Raw genomic sequence first — 26,948 nt, forward strand, 5'->3', positions numbered from 1 at the left:
CCAGACCATGTTGGAGCAGCAATTTGTTCAGTTATTGAGCAAATATGCTTCTGCATCAACGCTGCCTCCTGTAATCCAGCCTAGGCAATAAGCAATCTCCCGCGAGGTCGAGTCCCTGCATGTACCTCGAGCTGAAGTTTCACACTCTATGCAAGGAGCAGAGTCTTTGCGAGTATCTGGTCTGGCATCTACACACTATGCAAGGAGTAGATTCTTTGCAAGTGTCTCGACAGGAATCCTCACACTCTATACAAGGAGCAGAGTCTTTGGGAGTGCTTCGAGATTCCCCGATCCAATCCACTGTGTTTCAATCTATAGCTTCTAGCCCTATCCATTCACCAGCAACATTGCCTGTTTCCATTCTCGAGACCTGCTTCCAGGCACCACTCTCATTGCCGATCGAGGCCTTCATCAAGACATCCATCGAGGCGCAGATCTTCTTCTAAAGAGCAGCCTTCTTCGTCTGGGCCTCATTCCAGACCTTCCAGCTCTTCGAAGCCTCCAACTCCTCGCTCGAGGTCACCGCTTCCAGACCCTGAGGAATCAGCTGCTTCCATTGCCTCCTCCAAGTCTCCATATTCTTTGGATTGCCACTTCTTCAGAGAGGCTTCACCTTCGTTCTCGAGGTCATCGAGTCCCTCACGAGGCAGGGCCTTGGTGGATCAGCTATCTTTCTCTTCCTTCGTCAGATGGCTGATGACCTGGAAATTCAGTTAGATGCTGGTTCTAAATACTCTAAGGAGTATCTCGAGGTCATGCATCTACCTCAACCTCCTGCAGAGTCACATAAGCTTCCTCTTAACAAGCTTTTGTTTCAAACTTTCAAACGTTGTCTGGAGACGACTCCTTATGCTATACCTGCTGTTCCAGGCAAATTGGACTCAAGGTATAGAGCTCTTCATTGCAAAGGGTTTGAGAATTCACAATTATCTCATCAATCCCTCCTTGTGGAGTCCTCTTTGAAAAGAACCCATCCTTCCAGGGTCTATGCTACAGTTCCTTCTGGAAGAGAGGGTAAGACCATGGACAAATTTAGATGCCATAGAAACATAGAATATGACGGCAGAAAAGGGCCTTCTGCCCAACAAGTCTGCCCACTCAAATAACCCTCCCCCCTAAGTTCTTCTTTGAAGTGAACCCACATGTTGATCCCATTTTTTTTTTAAAGTCAGTCACTTTATTGGCCTCAACTACCTGAAGTGGAAGATCATTCCAACGGTCAACCACCCTTTCGGTGAAGAAGTAGTTACTAGTGTCACCATGAAATCTCCCGCCCCTGATTTTTAGTGGATGCCCTCTTGTCGCCCTAGGTCCTGTAAGGAAAAAGATGTCTTCTTCGACCTCAATACGGCCAGTATGCCGTCTATATCAAAATGCTATGATGTCCTCCAAAGTCCTCAATTACAATTTTGTCTTCGTTACTTATCTCAAATTCCTTATTGATTTTCTTCCAGGTTTTCTGAAGAACCTGGATCAACATAGACATTTCGAGTTCCAAGAAGTCACTGCTACTCTGTCACAACTCAGATTGCATCTTCTCCAGTCATCTTATGATGCCTTTGAGCTGTCGGCTAGGGCCACTGCTTTCTCTGTAGCAATGCGCCGCTTGGCCTGGTTTCGCACCATTGACATGGATCCTAATCTTCAGGACCGTCTGGCTAACACTCCGTGTCAGGGCAATAACCTCTTTGATGAATCCATAGAGGCTGCCACTAAGAAGTTGTCTGAGCATGAAAAATCTTTTGCTTCCATTGTCAGACCAAAGCCAAAGTGAGCTCCTGCAAAACCTTCACGCCCTACTCCGGTTTTCCAGAAGTGTTATACTCCAAGGGTGGCTCCTTACACTCGAGCTCCTTCCAAGAAACCGCAGCAACAGAAGCAACAGAAACCTCAGCCTTCTGCTGCACCTACAAAGCTTGGGATTCAAAATCAACTTTCCCAAATCCCAACTTCAGCCCTCTCAGAATCTATAGTTCATCGGAGCTGTTCTGGACACTAGCCAATTAAGAGCATTCCTTCCGCAACTCTTCTTCAACTCTGTCATGCAGTGTCTTCCCGCTCTTCAATCTCAGCGAGACACATGATGATACTCCTAGGTCACATGGCCTCCACAGTACATGTGACTCCTTTTGCCAGACTTCACCTCAGAATTCCTCAGTAGACCCTGGCATCTCAGTGGACACAGGCTTGCGACCCACTCTCTTGACACATTACAGTCACTCCTTTGTTGAGACAGTCTCTCCGCTGGTGGATGCTCTCTTCCATTCTCTCCAGAGGCTTGCCGTTTCAAACGCCACCTCATCAGAAGTTCCTCACAACAGATTCCTCGACCTACGCTTAGGGGCTCATCTCAATGGTCTCCATACTCAAGGTCACTGGACCAGTACGGAACGTCAGTGTCGCATCAATCTGTTGGAACTCAGAGCGATCTTCAATGCTCTCAAAGCTTTTCAACATCTTCACAACCAGGTAGTCTCCATGTACTATGTCAACAAACGGGGGGGGGGGGGGGGAAGGGACGGGATCTCCCTCCCTTTGTCTGAAGGTTTGGGACTGGGCAATCCTCCACAACACCTTCCTCAAAGCTGTCTACATCCAAGGGGCGAAAAACTGTTTGGCGGACAAATTGAGTCATCTGCAATCTAACGAATGGACATTCTATTCCTCGCCTCTTCATTACATTTTTTCGCATTGAGGAATGCCTCAGATAGATCTCTTTGCAGCTCCCCACAACCCCACAAACTGCCTCAATTCTGCTCCAGGATATATTCTCCTCATTGCCTCGAGGCAGATGCTTTTCTACTGGAATGGACGAATCGTTTTCTGTACGTTTTCCCTCCATTCCCTCTCATTCTCAAGACTCTTGTTAAGTTGAAAAACGATCATGCCACCATGATTCTGATAGCTTCTCGGTGGCCGAGACAACCTTGGTACTCCCTTCTACTTCAGCTCAGCAGCTGGGAGCCATACCTTCTACCAGTTTTTCCTTCTCTGCTTAGACAGAGTCAAGGATCTCTACACCTGACAGCTTGGTACCTCTCACCATAACTCCTCTTCAGTTTTCTCAACCTGTAAGAGACATTTTAGAGGTTTCTAGAAAGCCTGCCACTAGACGATGCTACCACCAAAAATGGACTAGATTTTCTACGTGGTGCATCTCTCATGTTAAGGAGCCTCAAGATTCCTCCTTATCTTCTGTTCTAGATTATCATTTGCACTTATCCACCTCTGGCCTCAAGTCTACATCGATTTGAGTCCATTTTAGTGCAATTGCTTTCCATCAGCCTATTGAAGGGAAACCCCTCTCTGCTCATCCGGTGGTTTCCAGATTTATGAAAGGACTTTTCAATGTCAAACCTCCTCTCAAACCACCTCCAGTGGTTTGGGATCTCAATGTTGTTTTTGCTCAATTGCTGAAACCTCCATTTGAACCAATGTCTATGGCTCATCTTAAGTATCTTACTTGGAAAGTGGTTTTTCTCATTGCCCTCACATCTGCTCGAAGAGTCAGTTTGCTGCAAGCATTAGTTGCTGATCCACCTTTCACAGTTTTCCATTATGACAAGGTGGTCCTCTGTACTCATCCTAAATTCTTACCTAAAGTAGTTTCAGAATTTCTTCTCAACCAATCTATTGTACTTCCAGTGTTTTTTCCAAGACCTCATTCTCATCCTGGAGAATCAGCTCTTCATACTCTGGACAGTAAGTGTGCTTTGGCCTTCTACTTGGAACGCACAAACCACACAGAACTGCTGTTCAACTTTTTATCTCCTTCGATCCAAACAAGTTGGGACTTCCAATCTCTAAGCGTACCATCTCCAACTAGATGGCTGCTTGTATCTCTTTCTACTATGCTCAGGCTGGACTACAACTACAGAGTCGAGTCACAGCCCACAAAGTCAGAGCCATGGCAGCTTCAGTAGCTTTCCTCAGATCTACACCTATTGAGGAAATTTGCAAAGCTGCTACCTGGTCCTCAGTTCATACTTTCACCTCTCACTATTGTCTGGATGTTTTCTCCAGACGGGATGGCCATTTTGGCCAGAGAGTATTACAAAATTTATTCTCCTATGTTGCCAACGCTCCCACAATCCCATTCTGGTTAGCTTGGAGGTCACCCATATGTTGAGAATAGGCTGCCTGCTTGTCCTGGGATAAAGCACAGTTACTTACCGTAACAGTTGTTATTCAGGGCCAGCAGGCAGCTATTCTCACAGCTCACCCACCTCCCCTGGTTGGGTTCTCTGCTAGCTATCTGAACTGAGGAGACTCGCCCTTTGCTGGGTGGGAAGGCACTCGCGCATGCGCGGTGCAGCTGACTCAAAACTTCTATGTTTTTACAAGCAAGTCTGCTTGTGAGGCTGTCCGCATCCGGGCTCTGTGGATGACATCACCCATTTGTTGAGAATAGCTGCCTGCTTCCCTGGTTAACAACTGTTACGGTAAGTAACTGTGCTTTTACTGCTCACGAATATATTTACACATTGTTATCTGGGTTTATAGTTGCAGATTTTGAATCAGAGCAGATGTTCCAGTACAATAGGAATGGTATGCTGAATCTTAGGGTACTCTGTTCATTCTCGTGAGCATACTGCAGAAAGTTGTCAATCACAGTTTTTAAAACCTCCTCCTCCCAGAAGTCTGCTTCCCTTTTTTAATTTCTCTTTGTGCAAGCAAGTATGAAAGGTGTCTTCTGATCTGCTCGGTTTATTTTTATTTTGTGATAGCTTTGTGGTTTTTCGCTCTAGTCGTACTCTTTTTTGTGAAATCAGAGATCCCTTTTGATAAAGGTCTACTCTGCCTGAGTGGAGAGGAGCAGATTTTAAATCTGCAGCTGGCAGGTGTATCCTTCGGGGACCTGTTTCAGCCAGTCTCCTGAAGATTAGTGGAACCCAGGGTCCGTTCCCCTGGTGTTTGCTTGCCCTTTGACTTGGTCAGGGGCCTAATAGGGTCACCAATAGTGTTCCTCCAGGGCACTCATGGTGCCAGCTGCATTTCATGAGAGATCTGAGAGGGTTGCGGGTTGGTCTGTGGAGGTCCAACTGGCAGTCTGAAGATTCCAGCGAAGTGGCTGAATGACTGGAAGCAGAGAGCCTTTCCTAGAATAGCTACACCTGAAAGGAGCTGAAGCAGGCAGCATCAGCACCATTTTTCCATCACATGGTCTCTGAGTAAGGCTGTGACAACCTGCAGAAAAAAATCTGTGAGGGGGGGAGGTTGTTCAAAAGTTGTTTTTAACTATTTCTACAACTAGGGCCTTGGTCCCCCTCCCTAAAATCCTGTTCTGTTACATCCCTTCTGGATTCCATACGCTAGGTGTTCAATCCCAACCCACAGTCCAGTTATTGCAGAAATTCACAACTTTTATGAGCACATTCTCCACCCCCCCTTACCCTGAGAGTTAGTGAACAATCCCAGTTTCAATTTCTGCAAGCAGTCCGTGCAGAAGTTTTTTGCAGATGCTCAGCTTCTATTTCTTATTTTTTGGGGGTTCAGATCCTTGAGACCCCTCCCCGGTGATCCTCTGGAGAAAAGGACACAGTCCTTTGATGCTGGACTCCAGCTTCACAGAGAAGCTCTGATGGATCTGTGGAGCCAGCCTTCTATGTGCCACCTTCTTGAAGTACCTGGGGTCCTTCCTGTGGGAGTATGCTGGCCGGTAACCCTGTCACAGGTTTCTAGCATAGGCTATGTGCATCTGGATGGAAACCCACCCCGAGTTTCAAGGCGCAGGCTGTCTTTCTCGCCTCTAACCGCGTGGCAGAGGATCTGTGGGTGTGGAGGTTGTGGTTGGTATCTGGCTGGCTGGCAGTCTGAAAATCTTACATTATCCTAGGACAAACAGGCAGCATATTCTCACGTATGGGTGATGTCATCCATGGAGCCCGGTACGGACAGTTGGAAAAGTGAACTGTCACTTTAAAAAACTTTTGAAGTGTTCGCGACTACCTGGACCACGTATGCGCGACTGCCTTCCTGTCTGAAGAGGCTCGCAGTACCTCAGTTCTTTGTTTTCCACGGAGTGAAGAAGTATCTTTTTGACTAAACTCCCTTCAGTCAGCGTTGCCTTCCCACTTTGTGTATTTTTTTTCTTTTCTTTTTCCATGTTAAAATCTTTGGGTTTTAAGAAGTGCGATAGATGTCAGCAGTCTGGTGACTTCAGTGTTTAGGCCCAGAACACCACATCCTAAAGAACATTTTGCACAATATCAGCAACTTGTGAGAACTGTCTCACAAACTAGACAGCAAGATCAGCCTATGATGCTTTTGAAATGTCATCTAGAGCATCGGTTATGTCTGTTGCTATGAGATGCTTGGCTTAGCTAAGAGTTTCTGACTTGGATATTAATCTTCAGGACAGATTAGACAATATTCCATGCTTAGGAGATGATCTCTTCGGGAATTCCATTGAAAGAGCCACACAAAAATTAATGTTGCGTGAGATGAGTTGGAATTCTTTGGTCAATACAAAGGCTAAACCTTCGACTTCAAGGCAGCCTGCTAAATCTTCTTATTCATATCAGTGGCAATATTCTACTAAACCATCTGTTTCTAGACCATCACCTCAGAGACAGCAGAAGCAACAATGATCTCAGAAACCTCAGACGACAGCTCCTCAAAAGCCTACTCAGTCTTTTTGACGCACTTCTTGAGGGCATAGCCGCTGTTGCCCTATCTCAGCCTCTTCCTCAATCAATTGGAGGTCTATAAATATACCATCAATGTTGAACTCTGATAACAACCGATCTGTGGGTCCTCAAAGAAGGTTGTGCTCTTCATTTTCTTACCAAACCTCCAAATCATCATCCAAGAGAGTCTTATTTTAACCCTCAGCAGACTACCCTTCTTCTTCAGGAAATAGAGATTTTGCTTCAACTAGATGACATAGAAGTAGTGCCTCTCCTCAGAGAAATCAGGGATTCTACTCCAGATATTTTCTCATCCTGAAGAAGATGGGAGATCTTCGTCCATTTCTCAACTTCCATCACCTCAACAAGTTCCTAGTCAAAGAAAAGTTTTGAATGTTGTCCCTAGGGTCTTGGGGTAAGAGGGTCCAAGTTTGATTCCTTTACTGTCCCAAAGTGAGGTTTCCCTTGTGGGAAAAGCAGTCTCTCATATGTAGGGTGAGGAGACAATATTGGCCATAGACCAGGGAGGGACCCCTTTGTTCGCCACCTTGTTAGGTCCTCTGCATTGCTTGAGATCATTACTGAACCCCTTTGAGTGCTGAAGATAGACTCTCCACAAACTCTATACTCTCAGTGTTCTCATATAAGCAGGATTCGGGCTCAGCCTGTGTATTTTCCATGGCACCCGGACATAAGGGTCCTAGTCACAGAGCCCTAGGAGACCCCTGAAGGCTCTCTTAAGGTGGCTGAAACCATGACTAAGTTGTATCCCATGGATCAGGAATTTCAGCCAATGTTTGCTTTTTCCAAAGGTAGATTCCCTGGTAGCCCAGGTGAACAAATGCCCTTCCCTGCCAAGCAAGGGAGATGTAGTTTTGAAGGATCCTCAGGACTACAGAGTGGATATCGTCCTTAGGAGGCAGTTTGAGACTCTAGCCTTAGGGATTAAGGCTGCAGCCGCAATCTCTTTCATGGCATGCGCTGTCATTCCAGGCTACACAATCAGGACCTAGTGGAGGTTAAGCCTCTGCCACAGCTTGTGTTAGCTGGAGTAGACTACATAACGGATGCACTCTATGATATAATCAGAGTCATGGGGAAAGTTTAAGCATATTCTATCTCCGTCCATCATATGCTTTGAATCGTATGACTCGACCTCTAAAACAACGCTGAGCAGGCTCCTGTTCAGGGGACAGATGCTGTTTGACAAAGACCTAGATAATCTTATGGCCCATGTACAAGATTGCCTGTCAAGATCTTTACCAGACAGCAGACCCTGAGGAGCCAGAGCCGGGGGTCCTATCATGAGTCACGGTGCTCTTGCCAGTACTCCACAAGGGCCACTACCCAGAGAGCCTTTTAAGGTGCCAATCAGAAATTCTCTGGGAACCGGAGGAACCAAGGTTCAGGTTCCCACCCCACAGTGATGCCAACCTTCTGGCTGCTCCTCTGAAGATTGGAGGTCTGCTCTCAGACTATCTGGAGGCCTGAGAACAGATAGCCATCGATCGCTGGGTCCTGGAGACTATCGGAGAGAATTACAAGATAAGAATTCATGCACACTCTGACTGGTTTGTGGATTCACTGGCAGGCCAGCCAGAGAGGGCAGTAAAGGTCTGAGCAAATTTACAAAGGTACTAGATATTCAAGCTATAGAATCAGTCCCTCCAGAAGACTCGGGCTCTAGCATATATTCCATATATTTTGTCATGCCCAAGAAAGGCTCAGAAAAGCAGAGACCCATCCTGGATCTCAAACATGTCAACGTGGCCCTGAGAATTCCTTGGTTCTGGATGGAGACTGTTTAGTCCACCATTGGAGCCAGGATAAATTTTGCCACCCTAGATTTGATGGAAGCTTACCTTCACTTCCCAAGCTTCCTGGAACACAGAAAGTTCCTAAAATTCCATGTGGTGGAGGATCACTATCAATTCTCAGTGCTTCCCTTTGGGCTGGCAGCAGCATCCCAAATTTTCACCAAGGTTGTGGTGGTGGTGACTGCTTATCTCCATAGAGCGAATTGGCAAGTACTTGGACGATTGGCTCATCAGTGCACCATCCCACACAGAAGGAGAAAAAGTAGTAGAGGCAGTTGTGGAGACACTGCAGAGTCTGGGATGGATTGTGAACTTTTGAAAGAGCCACATAATTTTGACACAGTCCCTGAAATATCTGGGGGTTTTATTCAGCAAGGCAGAAAGCAGAGTTTTTCTTTAGAAGCATGCAAACAGAAGCTTTGTAATCAAATTACAGGCCTGTTGCCCAAGCCAATGCCTATTGCGTGGCATTACCTTCAAGTCCTGGGATCAATGGTAGCCACGATAGAGGTGATTCCCTGGGTGAAGGAACACATGCACCCCTTACAGAAAGAGTCCCTACAAATTCTAGTCCCTTGGATAGCGGCTGCCAGAAGCAGCATGAGCTGGTGGCTTTGCCCACAATCTCTAGTGAAGGAAATCCCACTCCAGATCGGTTCCTGGGACATTCTAACAACAGATGCCAGCTTGTTCAGCTGGGGGGCTTATTGCAGTAGTCACTCAGTTCAAGGACAGTGAACTCCGTCTCAGCAGAAGAGGTCTTTCAACAGGCTAGAACTGCAAGCTGTTCGTGTGGCGCTGCACAGATGTCAGTCTTTACAGGAGAGCAAAGTAGTCAGAGTCTTCTCCGACAATGCCACTTTAGTGGCCTGTGACAACAGGGAGGCACCAGGAGCATTCCGCTCTGGCAGGAGGCAAAAACATTGCTCTTTTGGGCAGAAGCACACTTGCAGGCGATCTCTGTGGCACAAGTGGCCGAAATAAACAATATTCAAGTGGAGTATCTCAGCAGACAAACATTAGACCTTGGACTCGGGAGAGGGTTGTTGTTCCTGAAAGCATTCTGGGCCATTGTAAGATGAAGGGGTCATCCAACATTTAATCTCATGTTGACTGCAAAGAACAAAAAGGTGACTCTGTTCTTCAGCTGATGATGTGAACCTGGAAGTGCAGGGTTAGATGCTCTGGTTCAATCATGGCCAGAGAGCGGACTAGTGTACACATTCCTCCCCACCCCTCACTACTCTTGGCCCAGGATCCATCAAATAGTAAATCACCTGGGAAAGATAGTCCTTGTGGCTCCAGATTGGCCCAGGCGCCTATGGTGCACAGACCTTGTGTGCCTACAGAAGGCGTAAAGTCTCAGACTCCAGATGCATCCAGACTTGCTCTATTAGGGGTTGATTGTCCTAGAAGACCTGGGAGGCTTTGGTCTTATGGCATGTCTCTTGAGTTCACAGCACTAGTCAAAAAAGGATATTCAGAAGTAGTCATTGCTCCTCTCCTTAGATCCAAAAATCCATTGACAGTTTCAGCATATGCTAAGGCAGAGATGTTTCAACGCTGGTGTAGAGAAAACTTAGTCAGTTAACACCCCAATCTCGTCGGTACTGGTGATCCTCCAAGAGGGCCTTGACAAGATGTTGTTGGTGGCATCCCTTAATGTTTAAGTAGCAGGGCTCTCATGCTTCATGGGCTAAGAAAAGAGAGCTTCGCTAGCAGCCCATCCAGACATGTGAAGGGTACCCTGAGACTACAGCCACTGATTCGAGATCTATGTCCATTTTGGAATCTTATAGTCTTAGAAGGACTTGGCAGAGCTCTGTATGAGCCCTTAGAGCAGTGTTCTGCAACCTTTTGATACCTATGGATCGGCAGAAATAAAAGAATTATTTTGTGGACCAGCAGTTGAAGAACACTGGGCTAAGTTGTGGACCCATCTCCGCCCCAGACCCTACCCCCATAATAGTACTAATTGTAACATCATTTTTCCATTCATTTTTCATACACACACACAATATAATCTTATTAACAACACATAATGGTTAACCACAAAATTAAACTACACAAAGCATATATTATGTTTCTCAACATTCATTCCTACCAGAAAACAGATAACCCCATGGAAGTACAGGACCAAAAACTAAAAGTACTCATATATACAAATGAAATCCTAAAATTCAAGACTCAGCATGCAGTACAACCCCAGAGAAAAAGAAACAAATGCATTTCTTCCTGAACAATATATAGACAGCAGATGAAAATTCTCAAAATTGACACAGTTCAATCACTAAATTTAAAACTAAAATCATTCCCCCTCTTTGTTATCTCCCTCCCTCCATGCTGTGCCTTACCTTCTGGCCTGCTCCCGCCTGGCCATTTTATGCCGCCCCCGGTATTATCTTCAGGCCGGCTCCCTCTTCCTCACTGATGCAGTGCACAAAGACTCGGGCAGCGGCTCCTCGCGCATCCCACGCCTCATTCGGAAGCCTTCCCTCTGACATTGCGACATCAGAGAGAAGGCTTCCAGTTCAGGTGCAGGATGCATGTAGGAGCCGCTGCCCACTGCTTTATGCACTGCAGCACTGAGGAAGAGGGAGCCGGCCCGAAGATAATGCCACATTGATTGCACCGCGGACTAGCGGCTGAAGAACACTGTGTCGGGCCTGATGCACGTGCCAGCCCTGTGGATCGGCAGGAATTTTCTGCGGACTGGCACCGGTGCACAGACCGGTGGTTGAAGAACACTGCCTTAGAGGAAGCCTCTCTCTTGGATCTATCGGTTAAAGCAGTCTTCTTGGTGGCAGTTACATCTGGCAGGAGAGTTTCAGAGTTGCAGGCACTGTCATGCAGTGAGCCATTCCTCAGGATCACAGAAGTGGGAGTAACCTTGAATATAGTTCCCTCCTTACCAAAGGTCGTTTTGGCATTTCATGTCAACCAAGAGCAGTGTTCTCCCTAGGGCCTTTTAGCTGGGCGGTCCGCCCAGCTAATTTAGACAAGCACCCGGCTATCATCTGCTGCTGCCGCCGCTGCTGAACATAAAAAAAAAAAAATACCGGCTTGGAGATTTCAGCCCGTACCGAGCTTATGCTCCGGGGCTCTATTGGGGGAAATGCTGCTGGGTCCTGCCTTCGCGGAAACAGAAAGTAGGCAGGACCTGGCAGCAAGAAGAGCAAATGCTTCACTAACCTGTCTCCTGCCTTAGCCCGTAGCGAACGCTTGCTTCAGGGCTCTCAACATGTGCGTGCCGGCTTCCCTTCTCTTCCCTCCGAAACTGGAAGTTATGTCCGGGGCGGGGAGGGGGGAAGAGAAGGGAAACCGGCACACACACGTCAGAACCCTGGAGCAGGAGTTCGCTATGGGCTAAGGCGGGAAACTTACAATTTGCTGCTCTTGCTGCTGGGTCCTGCCTACTTTCTGTTTCCGCGAAGGCAGGACCCAGCAGCACTTCTCTACATCGCTCCTTAGTTTTTATGTAGTGGTGCAGTGAGGGGCCATCGGCTGTGGTTACCACAGCCAGCACTTTACTGGCGCAGGCAGTAGCAGCAGGAGGATGATGGTGGCCTTATGTAATCAATGAGGCGAGCCCAGCGGTGGCGCTGCAGTGCCTGCGGGACGCGTGCGAGAGTGTGACAGCCGCCCTGGAGCCGCTGCACTTCAACAAACTGGACTTTGGTGAGACCGGCGTGCTCAATCACTTCTACAACGCAGGTGCACGGGAAGCGCGAGAGTGGGGGTAGAAAGTGGCCAGAGTGAGAAGGTATCAGGCCCCGTGGGGTTGTTGGGGGTGTATATGGGGTTTTTATTACTTATAACCAGCTGAATTTCAAAATAAAAGTGTGAGCAGAGTGGCTGTACTGCTATAAATAATTCATTTAAAAAGTGCACTAACGAATTGCCATCTTAATGGAAATTATTGCAAGCCCCCTTGTTAATACTGCTGTTTTCTTGGTAGTTATTTCAGCTGGGTGTTTTGTTTTTTTTGGCAGCTCAGAAGAGCCAAACTGAACAGTCTTTTACCTCTCCTTTACTGTCACTACAGAATTTGCTTTTTCTTCATTGTCATTTTCAGAGCCCCCCACTCCCTTTTTCCTGCTCCTCCTTTTCACAGCTGGGCCTTCCTCCCACAAAAGGACAAACGGTGAGTGAGAAGTGTAACCATCACATTGTCCTGTCCAGAAGGCTGAGCCAATCTTCCATGTCTGCTTTCAAAGGCTGTTCAGAAAAATCTAAAGTTGGAAAAACTGAATTGAAGTTTTCCCCATGAATTTGATTGTACTTGATCAGAAAATAATTTTTTTTTTAAATTTGAAAGCCCTTCCTGGGGTCCCTCAAAGTCACTGATTACAAAGCTCCATTTTTCTTAAAATTTGCTATTATTTTTTATTAATGAAGCAATTTTCTTGGTATTATAGCTATAACTTTAGATTGCTGCAGCTGCCAATGCTCCTGGAGGGAGGTTTGTCGGTCATCTCACGGTGGGGTTCGCATGGAAGGGAGAGATAGGAGGGTCAGCGGGGTGGGGGGGGGGGGAGAAGTGGGCTGCTCTGGTTGCTCCAAGGCCTAGCATCATTAACTTCTTTGGGCAGTGTTTACAATTTTCTGCTGTTGCCAGCTTCAGGCCTTCCTCTCTGCCGAGTCCTGCCTAATTCCTGTTTCCATGAAGGTAGAATCATAGAAACATAGAAATAGACGGCAGATAAGGGCCCACGGCCCATCTAGTCTGCCCACCTTAATGTCCCTCCCCTACCTTTGCCCTGTGAATAGATCCCATGTGCCGATCCCATTTGGCCTTAAAATCAGGCACGCTGCTGGCCTCAATCACCTGTAGTGGAAGACTATTCCAGCGATCAACCACTCTTTCAGTGAAAAAGAATTTCCTGGTGTCACCTCGTAGTTTCCCGCCCCTGATTTTCAATGGATGCCCTCTTGTTGTCGTGGGACCCTTGAAAAAGAAGATATCTTCCTCCGCCTCGATGCGGCCCGTAAGATACTTGAACGTCTCGATCATGTCCCCCCTTTCTCTGCGCTCCTCGAGCGAGTATAGCTGTAATTTGTCAAGCCGTTTTTGTATGGTAGATCCTTGAGTCCCGAGACCATCCGGGTGGCCATTCTTTGCACCGACTCCAGTCTCAGCACATCCTTGCGATAATGCGGCCTCCAGAATTGCACACAGTATTCCAGGTGGGGCCTCACCATGGATCTATACAATGGCATAATGACTTCCGCCTTACGACTGACGAAACCCCTTCGTATGCAGCCCATGATTTGTCTTGCCTTGGACGAAGCCTGCTCCACTTGATTGGCAGACTTCATGTCCTCACTGACGATTACCCCCAAGTCTCGTTCTGCTACCGTTTTTGCTAGGATCTCGCCATTAAGGGTATAAGACTTGCATGGATTCTGGCTGCCCAGGTGCATAACTTTGCATTTTTTGGCATTGAAGTTGAGTTGCCATGTCCTAGACCATCGCTCCAGTAGGAGTAGGTCGTGCATCATGTTGTCGGGCACTGAATCTTCGTCTGTTGTGCATTTGCCCACTACATTACTCAGTTTGGCGTCATCGGCGAATAATGTTATTTTACCTCGAAGCCCTTCTGCCAAGTCTCTTATAAAGATGTTGAATAGGATTGGGCCCAAGACTGAGCCCTGTGGTACTCCACTAATCACCTCCGTCATTTCGGAGGGGGTGCCGTTCACCACCACCCTTTGGAGCCTACCTCCAAGCCAGCTCCCAACCCATTTCGTCAATGTGTTACCTAATCCTATAGAACTCATCTTGCTCAGTAACCTGCGGTGTGGTACGCTATCGAATGCTTTGCTAAAGTCCAGGTACACGATGTCCAGGGACTCCCCAATATCCAGCTTCCCCGTTACCCAGTCAAAGAAGCTGATCAGGTTGGATTGGCAGGATCTCCCCTTAGTAAATCCATGTTGTCGGGGATCCCGTAGATTCTCCTCATCCAGGATCTTATCTAATTGGTGTTTGATTAGAGTTTCCATTAGTTTGCTCACTATCGATGTTAGACTCACTGGTCTGTAGTTTGCTGTCTCCATCTTTGAGCCTTTCTTGTGGAGTGGAATGACATTAGCCGTCCTCCAGTCCAACGGGACGCTGCCTGTACTAAGGGAAAGGTTGAAGAGCGCGGACAGTGGCTCCGCCAAGACATCACTCAGCTCCCTAAGCACCCTGGGGTGCAGGTTGTCCGGCCCCATTGCTTTGTTAACCTTGAGCTTTGACAGCTCACCGTAGACACTGCTGGGCGTAAACTCAAAGTTACTAAACGGGTCAACTGAGCCAACCCTTGTCTGTAGCTGAGGGCCGAGCCCTGGCGCTTCTCGGGTGAAGACTGAGCAGAAGTATTCATTTAATAGTTGGGCTTTTTCCGAATCCTTTTCCACATAGTCTCCGTCTGGTTTCCTAAGACGTACAATCCCGCCTGAGTTTTTTCTTCTATCACTGATATACCTGAAGAAGGATTTATCTCCCTTCTGGATGTTCTTTGCTAGAGACTCCTCCATGAGGAATTTAGCCTCCCTGACTGCTGTTTTGACGGCTTTCGATTTGGCCAGGTAGTCTGCTCTAGAGTCCTGCTTCCCTGATTGTTTGTAAGAGATGAATGCTTTTTTCTTCTCCTTGATCAGGTCTGAGATCTCCGCAGTAAACCACTGTGGCTTATTGTTCCTTCGCCGTTTACTTACTGATTTTACATAGCGGTTTGTTGCTTCTTGTATGGTTGCTTTCAAAGTCGACCACATGTCTTCCACGTTATCGGTTTCTTCTTGGCTTTGTAGCGCCTGGTGAACGAAGTCTCCCATTTCTTTGAAATTTGTGTCCTTGAATTTGAGGACTTTGGTTAGTGTAGTAGATTTAGTGAAACCTTTCCTGATATTGAACCATACCATGTTGTGGTCACTGGAGGCCAATGTGTCGCCCACCGAGACCTCTGTGACACTTTCTCCATTGGTAAGTATCAGGTCCAGTATTGCCTGATCCCTTGTCGGTTCCAACACCAGTTGCCTGAGGCTTGCTCCTTTCATAGAGTTTAATAGCCTCCTGCTGCTGCCGGAAGCAGAGGTAAGTGTAACCCAATCCACATCAGGCATGTTGAAGTCACCTAGCAATACTGTGTCCCCACGCAAGGTGATATTTTCTATATCTTCGATTATTTCCATATCCAGGTCATCCTGTTGTCTTGGGGGTCTGTAAATTACGCCAAGATACAAGCATTTGTCCTTTCCTCTGGCCAAATTAACCCAAAGGGATTCCCCAGTATACTGGACATCTGAGATTCTCGTGACCTTAATGTCATCTTTAGTATATAATGCTACACCCCCTCCCTTCCTACCCTCTCTGTCCCGGCGAAGCAAGTTGTAACCCGGTATGACCATGTCCCACCCGTGGGAGTCTGTGAGCCAGGTTTCGGATATCGCCACCACATCCAGGTCGGCATTCCTTATTTCTGTTTCCAATTCCAGGATCTTGTTTCCTAAACTGTGTGCGTTGACGTACATAGCCCTCCATGTTATATTTTTGTTATGTCTCAGTGAGGATATTCCTGTTTGAGCTATTTGAACACCTTTAGCATTGTTTGTGTTATTTGTGCTTTCCTGAGGCTCAGAACCACAATGTGTACTCCCCATATACCCAGAACTACAGTGTGTACTCCCCCTAGACCCGGAATTACAATGTGACCCATAAATATGATGTGACCCTACTCCCGACTCAAAAGTGTGTGCACTCACTCCTGACCCAGAATTTCGGTGTCTACTTTCCTCAGCCTCATAAATGTATTGGCATTTTAGTTCGCCTGGTATGTTGTTTGTGCCTGTACCCTCCCCCGACTTACCTAGTTTAAAGCCCTGTGGAGTAGGCGGGCTAGGCGGTGTCCAAGGACATTCTTCCCTCTTCTGGTTAGGTGTAGCCCGTCGTGTCCCTGTAGTCCTTGCAATGCTTCTCCATGGTGCAGAAACCCGAAGTTCATCTCCTTGCACCATCCTCGCAGCCAGTCGTTCGCCCTTTGTATTCGATCCTCTCTGGCTCTGCCCTTGCCCCTCACTGGGAGAATCGAGGAGAAGACTACCTGCGCATCCATCCTCCTCAGCTTCTCCCCCAGGGCCCTGAAGTCTTCAGGTATGCTGTCCGGGCTGCTCCTTGCGGTGTCGTTGGTTCCGACGTGGATTAGAACCATGGGGAAGTGGTCTCGGGGCTTGATGAGTCTTGATGAATCCAACAGAGAAGGCCCGAAGCCGGCAACAGCAGCAAATTGTGAATGCTGCTGCTGCCCGAAGAAGTTCATGACCGGGGATGGGGTGACAGAAGGAGGAAAGGGAGCAGAGAGTGGAGAGAATTGCTGCACGCAACTGGAGGGAGAAAGAAAGGGAGAAGGAAGATGGGGGAGGGTGGGAAAGGAAGGAATGAAATGAGATGCCAGGGCATGGAGGGGGAGGGAAAGATGGAAGAAAAGGAGAGATATGCCAGGGAATCAGGGAAGAGAAGGAGACAGAGATGCCAGCCTGTGGGGTGGGAAGGAAAGAAAAGAAAAGAGAAGAGAGAGATGCCAGAGGAGGTGGTGACAGAGAGAGAAAAATGGAGAGCTGGCAGAGCTGAAATCAATCATGTACAAAGGAGAGACGGGGCACAGGATAGACAGTTTATGGAAGGAGCATAGAAAGAGGGAAAGATACCATATGGAACAGGGAGAGGGCAGACAGTGAATGGAAAGGGCTGATGCTGCATGGAAGACAGAGAGTGAAGACAAGATGATTAAAGCAGAAACGACAAAAGATAGAAAAAAGATTTTTTGTTGCTTTAGAATAAAATAATATTGTAGTTGTATTGATAAAACTTTTAGAAACAGAAAATAAGGTAATCTTTTTACTGGACTTATTTTAATACATTTTTTACTAACTTTTAGAGACCAAAACCCCTTTTCTCAGGTCAGGACAGTATAATGTAACAGCAGTATACTATATTGACCTGAAGAAGGAGGCTGTGGCCTTTGAAAGTTAATTGAAAAATTGATTAGCCCAATAAAATAGTATATTCTTATCTTCAATTTATGTTTTATTGTAAAGTGGTGATTGTTATGTATCAGTTTTTTCAAATTTACATTTACTGTCTTTATATTGTGCACAGTATTAGGGGACAAGTGTCACTGTTTCTGTGGTGGCAGATTCTGGTTTCTTGGTGGTTCAGTTTAATTTTTTTCTACATATTTTTATTTTGTGATTATTCCATATTGGGCAAGGGTGTATCTGTGTTCTGTGTGTATGAAAAGGACATGGTTTTCTGTTAGCATCGACTATACAGGATTAATTGATTGTGCAGGATCTGGTTTGTTTAGTTTTACAGTGTGTGTGTTGGTGTTCTAGTGCTCACTGCAGTGTTTAAGATGCTGCCTTGTCCTAGGTGTACCCTTGTTGTGTGACTCATGAATTATTACTAAAAAATAACTTTTTTATATAGAGGAGAGGGTTGTTAAAAATGATTAGCACTGGCTGTCATATATATTAGGTATGCCACTGTATTTAATGACCCTATTCTAACCACCAAATTTCCCCGTCCCACCCCACCCGGCGACTTTTTCATGCCACCCGGCTGAAAAAAATTTCTGGGGAGAACACTGAAGAGGTTAGGTTGTCAGCATTTCATCCCACAGGGTCCAAGAAGAAAGGCAAGGCCTTAAAAGATTTTGGATGTCTGGAGAGTCTTATTGCATTACCTGTAGTTGACTGAGTTTCGTCTCTCAGATCATCTTTTCATATTAACCAATCAGGCAAGACAAGGCAGACCTGGTTCCAAGGCCACCATTTCTAGATGGATTCATAGAGTGATCTCCTCTGCCTGTATTGGCTGTGGCAAACAACTGCCTGTTTTGTTGAAGGCACATTTGACAAGCGGAGTGGCCTCCTCTTGGACTGAATCGCCACCCGAGGAGATTTGCAGATAAGTAATCTGGTCCTCCCTTCATATCTTCACCAAATTCTACAGGGTGGGCAGTGCAGCGAAGGAGGATGCCGCTTTTGAGTTCTCAGTACTATGAGCAGGTTCATCTGTCCACACCTAGTGTTTGAGGACTGCTTAGGTACGTCCCTACTGTTGAGCATACCATCCCTATTGCACTGGGTTCTTACCTTGATAATATCTTTTATAGTAGGTAGGGATGGTATGCTGAACACTCCCCCCCCCAGCAATTTATCTGATGCACCTGCTTTGTCTCAAGCTTAATGGTCAGCTCCATAGCTAAGAATTCACTGTCAGTTGGGCTATTGGTTTATGAAGAGACTGTATATAGGATAAGGGAAGAATGGTTGAGCTCCATAAATGTTCAAGCTGTTTAAGTTTTATGCTTGACTTGTATTTTATTGAATTATTTGTTTCTCTCAGAGGCTTGTTAATGTGTTAACTACATTACTGTTTCTGCAGTGATTGTTTTAACTTTATCTGAGCAGACCAGACACTTGTTTTTGGGGACTTCCCCACACTTCTCCTTCTCCTGTCTTCTGTAGGGCTGTCGCCAGCTTTGGTACGAACTGAAGGGGGCAGCAGAGATTGTGGAGGAGGAGTTGAAAAGCTGTGATTGACATCTTCTGCAGTATGTGTGTGAGTACAGAAGGATAACCCTGCTATTCAGCATACCATCTCTATCTACTGGAAGAGATATTTTCTCATGCTCTGCTTTTGCTCTAATCCCTGGACTTGTTTCTGGCTCTTTATGTGATTTCAAAACAAATCAGTTTATTTCCCTTTTACTCTGTTATTGAAAGTGTGTAGCCTATAAACTGAACTTTTTCTAAGCATTAAGTTCCCACCTCTGACTAATGGTTTTGCTGATTTTTTTTTTTTTTTTATGTCCAATCTGTTTTGCAGTTAAATTATTTGAAGTTATAGAGACAGAGAAAACGTTGTACTTAGTCATGGAATACGCTAGTGGAGGTAAGTCATGACTGCACACTAATTCTTTGTTCCGTGGAGGGAGAACTGACCAGAGATTTGAATTCTGGAAGTTGCTCTTTCTCCTGATTTAACAAGCCTGAAGCAGACTATCCTCAATCATGTTTTTAGTAAACCCAAGGATGTTCCATTAATTGGGACCAACATTAGTTTGCCCATCTATGAACAAGAGCCACTGATCTTGAAATTAGATGATAGATCTTTATCCCTGAATAGGTCTCTGGGTTTACAGGAGGTTGTCACAAAGATCTTGGTTTGGTCTGTGGTTTTATTTCACTAACAGACTTTACCTATTCTTCCTGCTGATATTTCTCTGCTCCTGTCATCCTTGTCTGCCTTGCTTTCTGTTCACTTGTGTTTTCTTTGTCAGGTGAAGTTTTTGACTACCTGGTAGCACATGGAAGAATGAAAGAGAAAGAAGCCCGGGCAAAGTTTCGGCAGGTTAGTTTGATTTTTAACTTACTTTCAAAGGGTAAGAGGCTTATATGATCACCTGTTTCCATGTCTAATCCTCAGCACATTTTTCTGTCATGTCCTGTTGACACCAGATTTTCAAAACATTTCAAAGGAGCCAAAAAAGGTCAGACTTTGTGGAATATGTGGGCCTGAGATGTCAATTATGTGCACATAATGGTTGTGTACTAATTAACTTTTTAGTCTTTCCAACCAAAAATATATTGACAAGAAATTATACATAAGGGATCCAAAATGTCTGTCTGAGGAAAAAATAACTGAAAATTTAATGAAATTGGGCCACCTTTGGCTTGGGGAAAACCAGGGAACAGAGACACATTTGAGTTTGAAATTGGGTTGGGCAGATTAGACTGGAGATTCAATACAAATAAAGTCTCCCCTCTCCCTCCAAATTAATAAAGGTCCAGTGTATTTGTATGGGAGAAACAGTTCAGGTTCTGCAGCATAGAAAATTTGATACTGGCATGATAGCAGTTCAGGAATTGTTCTTTCAAACTGCATCGCTCCTCTATCAATCAATAATTTACCTTCTGTTTTTTTGTACAATAGTAATAAATATTCAGATTCACATGTCTCTACCTCAAGAAGTTTACAATGTGAATACCTGAGGCAATGAGAAAGAGTGATAGTCCCAAGGTCATAGGGAGTGTCAGAAGCAGGAGTAGGATTTTAATCCTGGCTTCCCTGCTTCTCAGTCCACTGCTCTAAACTAGAGAATGACACGATAACTGTTTCTTGCGGCTAGCCACAGGTAACCCTCAAGAACAGGGGAAGAAATTCGACTGGTTGCTGTGGGTATGGGGACAAGGCCATTCACCACCTCATAGAGCAGTGATGGTTTTGTCCCGTAGTAAAGGATCCGCTGTGAGTTGCCTCCCTTTCCACCCTTCCTGGTCAGTAGCCCCATCTCGTGATCATGAGTGCTGTATCCCCCCTTGCGAGTCCAGCAGCCCCCACTCCCTCCCTTGTGGGTCCAACAGCCCTCACACCCTCCCTCTCTGGCTCCCCAAACGCCAGCGGCATAAAAGAACCCTCCCTCCCCCCAACAAACTCGTGACTCTCCTGGGTCGGCCCCTTGGTCTGACTCAGTAATGTTATGTTAATTTTTTGGTGATTCCATGGAGTTGGCCACACAAAAATTAACACAAAATGAAAAGAATTAGAATTATTTTGTCAGAACAAAGATTAAGCCTCCAACTTCACAGCAGTCTAAGCCTTCCTATTCATATCAGAGGCGATATACTTCTAAACCTTCTGCTTTTAGGCCACCACTGCAAAAGAAGCAAAAACAGCAGCCTCAGAAAGCTCAAGCGGCAGCTCTTCAGAAACCTGCTCAGTCCTTTTGACGTGCTTATGTAGAGATATCCGCTGTTACCCTATCTCAGCCTCTTCCTCAACCAATTGGAGGTTGTCTATAATTCTACCATCAACGTTGAACTCTGATAACAACCAACCTATGGATTCTCAAAGTCATCAAGGAATGTTACTCTCTTCATTTTGTCACTGTACCTCCAAATCATCCTCCAACAGAATCCTCTTTCAGCAGATGTCACTTCTTCTTCAGGAAATAGAGGCTCTACTTCAACTAAATGCCATAGAGGTATTACCCCCTTCTTAGAAAAATCAGGGGTTCTACTCCAGGTATTTTCTCATCCCAAAGAAGACAGGAGGTCTATGTCCAATTCTCGACCTCTGAGATTTAAACAAATTCCTAGTCAGAGAAAAGTTTTGGATGTTATCTCTGGGAACTTTATATCCACTATTAGATCAAAACGATTGGCTATGCTCTCTAGATCTAAAACAGGCTTATACCAATTCATCCTACTCACAGAACGATTCTGCATTTCGGATAGCCCATCAACATTTTCAATACAAAGTTCTGCCCTTCGGCCGAGCCTCCTCTCCTAGAGTGTTCACCAAGTGCTTGGTAGTAGTGACAGCAGCATTAAGAGCTTATGGGTTCCAGGTTTTTCCATATCTCGATGATTGGCTCATAAAAGACACTTCTCCTCAAGGGGTGCTCTCAGCAACACAGTCAACAATCCTGTTTCTTCAGCAGTTGGGGTTTGAAGTCAACTTCCCAAAATCTCAACTTCAACCCTCAAACTCTACAATTCATAGGGGCCCTGCTCGACACCATTCAGCTCAGGGCGTTCCTACCTCAGCAAAGACTAGACAATTTGGTTCAACTTGCACTCAATATCATCTTCCATCCATCTCAGCCAGACAAATGATGATACTATTGGGGCACATGACATCTACAGTCCACGTTACCCCCTTTGCGAGACTTCATCTTGAAACAGCTCTGTGGTCCCTGATGTCTCAGTGGTCTTAAGCTTTTGATCCATTCTCACAGAAAATTACAGTAACATCATTACTTCATCAATTTCTTCAGTGGTGGATGAATTCTTCAAATCTTTCCAAAGTGCTGCTGTTTCAAATGCCTCCACATCAGAAAGTTCTGACCACAGACTCGTCCAAGTATTCTTGGGGAGCTCACCTGGACAGTCTTCACACACAATGTCACTGGTCTACTAAGGAACAGAAGCTCCACATAAACCTCTTGAAACTCAGAGCGATTTGCAATGCTCTGAAGACTTTTCAAAACAGTGTATCCAATCCAGTTCTCCTAATATGCACGGACAATCAAGTTGCGATGTATTACATAAACAAGCAAGGAGATACAGGTTCTCTCTCTGTCAAGAGGCTGAGAAGATTTGGAACTGGGCAATTGCTTGAAACATATTTCTAAAAACTGTATAAGTTCAAAGAGCACAAAATACTCTTGCCGACAAACTCACAGATTTTTTTGGCATCACGAGTGGGTGCTCAACTCCACTGTCTTGCATCAGATATTCTCTCTTTGGGGGACTCCTCAGATAGACTTATTTGCATCCCCCCACAATCACAAGCTGCCTCATTTCTGTGCCAGGTAATACTCATCGTCCAGAGCAAGGGTAAGCAATTCTGGTCCTCGAGAGCCACAGGCAGGTCAGATTTTCAGGATATCCACAATAAATATGCATGAGATAGATTTGCATCTCAAGGAGGCAGTGCATGCATCTATCCCATACATATGCATTGTGGATATTCTGAAAACCTGACCTGACCGTGGCTCTTGAGGACCAGAATTGCCTATCCCTGGTCTGGAGGCAGATGCCTTTCTCCTGGATTGGGCGGACAAATTCTTTTATGTGTTTCCTCCAATTTCTCAAGACGCTAGTTAAATTCAAGAATCAGCCACCATGATCCTTATAGCCCCTCAGTGGCCCAAACAACCGTGACTGCCCCTTTTACTTCAGCTCAATGTCAAGGATCCAGTACCCCTGCAGATCATTCCATCTCTTCTCACGCAGAGTCAAGGATCTCCTTTACATCTCAATCTACATTCGTTGTACCTGACAGCTTGGTACCTCTCGGGATGACCTCATCAGACGCTGATCTTTCTGATCTTGTCAGTCATTTTGGATGCATCCAGAAAACCTTCTATACAGCAGTTCTACCAACAGAAGTGGACACTGTTTTCAGCATGGTGTACTCTTCATCAAGATGATTCATCCACCTCCATATCTTCAGTGTTGGATTACCTCCTTCACTTAAACAATTCAGATCTTAAAACCACTTCAGTCAGAGTTCACCTTAGTGCTATCAGTGCTTCCCATGTTCCAGTCCACAATAAATCTCTAACTGCTCATCCTCTTGTTTCCAGGTTTATGAAAGGACTTTTCAAGATCAAACCACCTCTCAAACCGCCTCCATTGGTTTGGGATCTTAATGTTGTTCTCACCAGACTGATGAAACCTCCATTTGAGCCAATGTCTTCTACTCGTCTTAAATACCTCACTTGGAAAGTAGTATTTTTAATCTCATTCACTTCTGCACGCCGAGTGAGTGAGCTTCAAGCGTTGGTGTCAGACCCACCCTTTACAGTTTTCTACCATGATAAAGTATTTCTCCACACCCATTCTAAATTCTTACTGAAAGTAGTCATGGAATTCTATCTAAATCAATTGATTGTGCTTCCAGTTTTCTTTCCAATGCCTTATTCTCACCGGGACAGATAGGGAAAATGCTTGCGTACCTGACTGTAAAACACTTAGATAAACCTTGATAGGCGGTATATAAAATACTTAATAAACTTAAAACTTGGAGAAACAGCTCTTCATACCTTAGACCGTAAATGAGCCTTGGCTTATTACTTATAAAGGACCAAACTACATAGAGCCTCTCCTCAACTGTTCATCTCCTTTGAGCCTAACAGGTTGGGTCGGCCTGTATTTCCTTCTGCTATGCTCAGGCTAGGTTGCAGCTCGGGGGTCGTATAACAGCACATAAGGTCCGAGCTATGGCTGCTTCAGTTGCATTCTTACGTTCCACTCCCATAGATGACATCTGTAAAGCAGCTACTTGGTCCTCAGTTCACATGTTCATGTCTCACTACTGGATGGTCACTTCGGCCAAGCAGTATTATAAAATTTATTCTCTTAATGGCCAACTCTTCCTCCATCCCATTGCAGTAAGCAAGAAAGTCCCACATGTAAGAATATGCTGCTTGGTTGCCCTAGGATAAAGCAGTTACCATAACAGGTGTTATCTGGGGACAGCTGGCAGATATTCTCATATCCCACCCACCTCCCCTGGTTGGCTTCTTGGCCTGCTTATGGAACTGAGGTGCCGTCAGCGGGCATCAGGCAGGAAGGCACTCATGCATGTAAATTTTAGGCAGTCTCAAAGTTTCTCAAAATTTAGTGACAGTACACTTTTTAAACAGTCCATACCGGGCTCTGTGGATGACGTCACCCACATGAGAGAAGGTATGCCTCTATGAATCTAACTAGGGCACTGATGGTACAGCACTCTGGGAGTGGACACTTTAGTCCAACCATGGCTGGAGAAAAAGCTCCTGTACAAGTTTCCCCCGTGGCCCATATTATGTCAAGTCATTTGCTGGATTTCGAGTCATCCAGGGTTGGTAGTCCAGTTGGCCCTGTAGACCATGGTATGTGGACCTAGTTCGCTTTTAGAGGGACGAAGGCCTCAGGCTGCCAGCCCAGGTGTATTTTCTCACTCAGGGGCCAGTCCTATTGAGAATCTGGAACATTTTGGGCTTATGGCATGGCTCTTGAGCTGGTGGCCCTGATGAGCAAGGGTTACTCAAAAATGAGTGTCTCCACTTTGCTTAGAGTTAAGAAGCTATCAACAGTAACAGCCTATGCCAAGGTCTGGAAGATCTTTCAGCAGTAGGGTGCTTTGGATGATGAGGAGTCCTTATGAACTCCGATTTCAGTAGTCCTGGACTTTTTGCAAGAGGGATGTCAAGGTCTGTCAATCGGATCACTCTGGGGAAAAGACGCTTTCTGGCCTCTCACCCAGATGTTGCCCGGTTCATTAAAAGGGGGGGAGGGGGCAGAGCTGCCATTGTAGGCCTTGACATGGAAAAGGCCTTTGACAGTATATCATGGCAATATCTATTCTGGGTTCTATGCAAGATGGGCTGGACGGGAGAATTCAAGAATGGGTCCGTAGCCTATATTTATGCCCACAGGCTTGTCTTTGGCCAACTCAGTACCCCATTCACCCTTGCGCGTGAGACTCAACAGGGTTGCCTTCTGTCCCCTCTCCTTTTTCTGTTTGCTATTGAGCCGTTAGCCATCAAGATTAGGGAGGACCCGCACATAGAGGGCATTAGAATAAGGAATAGAGAGTCACATAAATCTTTTTGCTGATGATATTTTGCTATACTTAGAGCACTCTCATTTCCATTTGGATAGGACCTTGGAACTAGTTTGGCATTTCGGATGGATATCGGGCTTGCCAGTTAATTGTGACAAGTCTGAACTTTTACCTTTGGACTCTAATAGACAGGAGTCTTGGCAGACGCTGTTCCTCCAGTGAGGAAACCAATGAGGTACCTAAGGGTATATCTGAGCTGCAGCCCTAAACTTACGTACCAATACAATGTTCAGCATCTTATTGAGACCATTTGTGCCTTATGCATTAAGTGGAAGGAGTTACCACTAGGCTTGTGGGGGAGGATAGCTTTAACTAAAATGATACTCCTACCCAAGATATTGCATCTGATAAAAACTATTCCCCTTTGGATAGTCAATAAGGACGAAAGAACCCTCCACTCTATTATAACTTCATTTATTTGGCATAACAAACCTGCTTGAATTAATTATTCCAAATTGGTTCTTGACAAATGGATGGGGGGTCTGATTGACCTTAGATTTTACAATGTAGCAGCTATACTGCGTTTCATCCATGAGAGATTTATAGGTCACTTCAAATTCTCCCCAGCAGATTGGTTGACCACATGGTGTTTGCTGCATTCCTTTATGAACCTGTTGCATCTGAAATTCTCAGCTACCCCTGGGGTGTCTTCTAAGTACAGTTCTTAAAACCTAATAGATTGGCTTGGAGATGGTGGCAAAAATGTCAGCTGAAGACTCAGGAGGCTTCTTTATTGCTACAGGTGGTTGGGAATGTGGCGTTTCCACTGGGGGTCAGCCGATCTTGGTTTCAGCTTTGGGAGCAGAGAGGTTGCAGGACTTGGAAAGACCTATGGGATCCGGGAGGTGGGGTCTTCCCAACATTTGGTCAAGTGCAGTCCAACTGGGCACTACCTTTGAATCATTTTTGGGCCTATCTTCAGGTTTGACATTACTACTTTTCTTTGCAACAGAGATGAGGAGATTCTTTGCTATGTGGTCCACTGGACACTTAATCTCTCAAGATTCCTACAGAAATGAATACATTTTCTACCAGGTATAAATTGCTGAAAATACATGCAATGTGCAACCTGTGGATAAGATAGCTGCCATGTGGCAGAGACTTTTGGGGTTAATTACATGTGACAGTAGTTTTTGGAACTATTTGACCACACTCACACCTTAGTGGACTCGGTCAATCTCAGGAAAATACAATATAAGATATTACACTGGGCATACATCTCTAGAGACCAAGGGGAGTCTGTGGGCCTTTGGGAAGGGAACTTATGCACCAAATGTAACCGCTCCCCAGGTACCCTTATTCACCTTTTTCTGGAATGTCCCACCACAGAATTGG

At 45.6% G+C, this 26,948-nt stretch overlaps 1 protein-coding gene across 7 annotated transcripts in view; it reads left to right on the forward strand.

The window, feature by feature from the left end:
* Nucleotides 1-26,948, forward strand: part of MARK2 (microtubule affinity regulating kinase 2) — a 360,912-nt gene that overhangs the window by 202,462 nt on the left and 131,502 nt on the right. For all 7 annotated transcript variants that reach the window (XM_033954141.1, XM_033954139.1, XM_033954140.1 and 4 more), the window contains exons 5-6: nucleotides 19,323-19,388; nucleotides 19,777-19,847. In XM_033954141.1, the coding sequence (XP_033810032.1) occupies nucleotides 19,323-19,388; nucleotides 19,777-19,847 (137 nt within the window). The remainder of the gene's footprint in view (nucleotides 1-19,322; nucleotides 19,389-19,776; nucleotides 19,848-26,948) is intronic.

Source organism: Geotrypetes seraphini, chromosome 8 (genome assembly GCF_902459505.1).
Source record: "Geotrypetes seraphini chromosome 8, aGeoSer1.1, whole genome shotgun sequence".
In the NCBI taxonomy this organism is placed as follows: domain Eukaryota; kingdom Metazoa; phylum Chordata; class Amphibia; order Gymnophiona; family Dermophiidae; genus Geotrypetes; species Geotrypetes seraphini.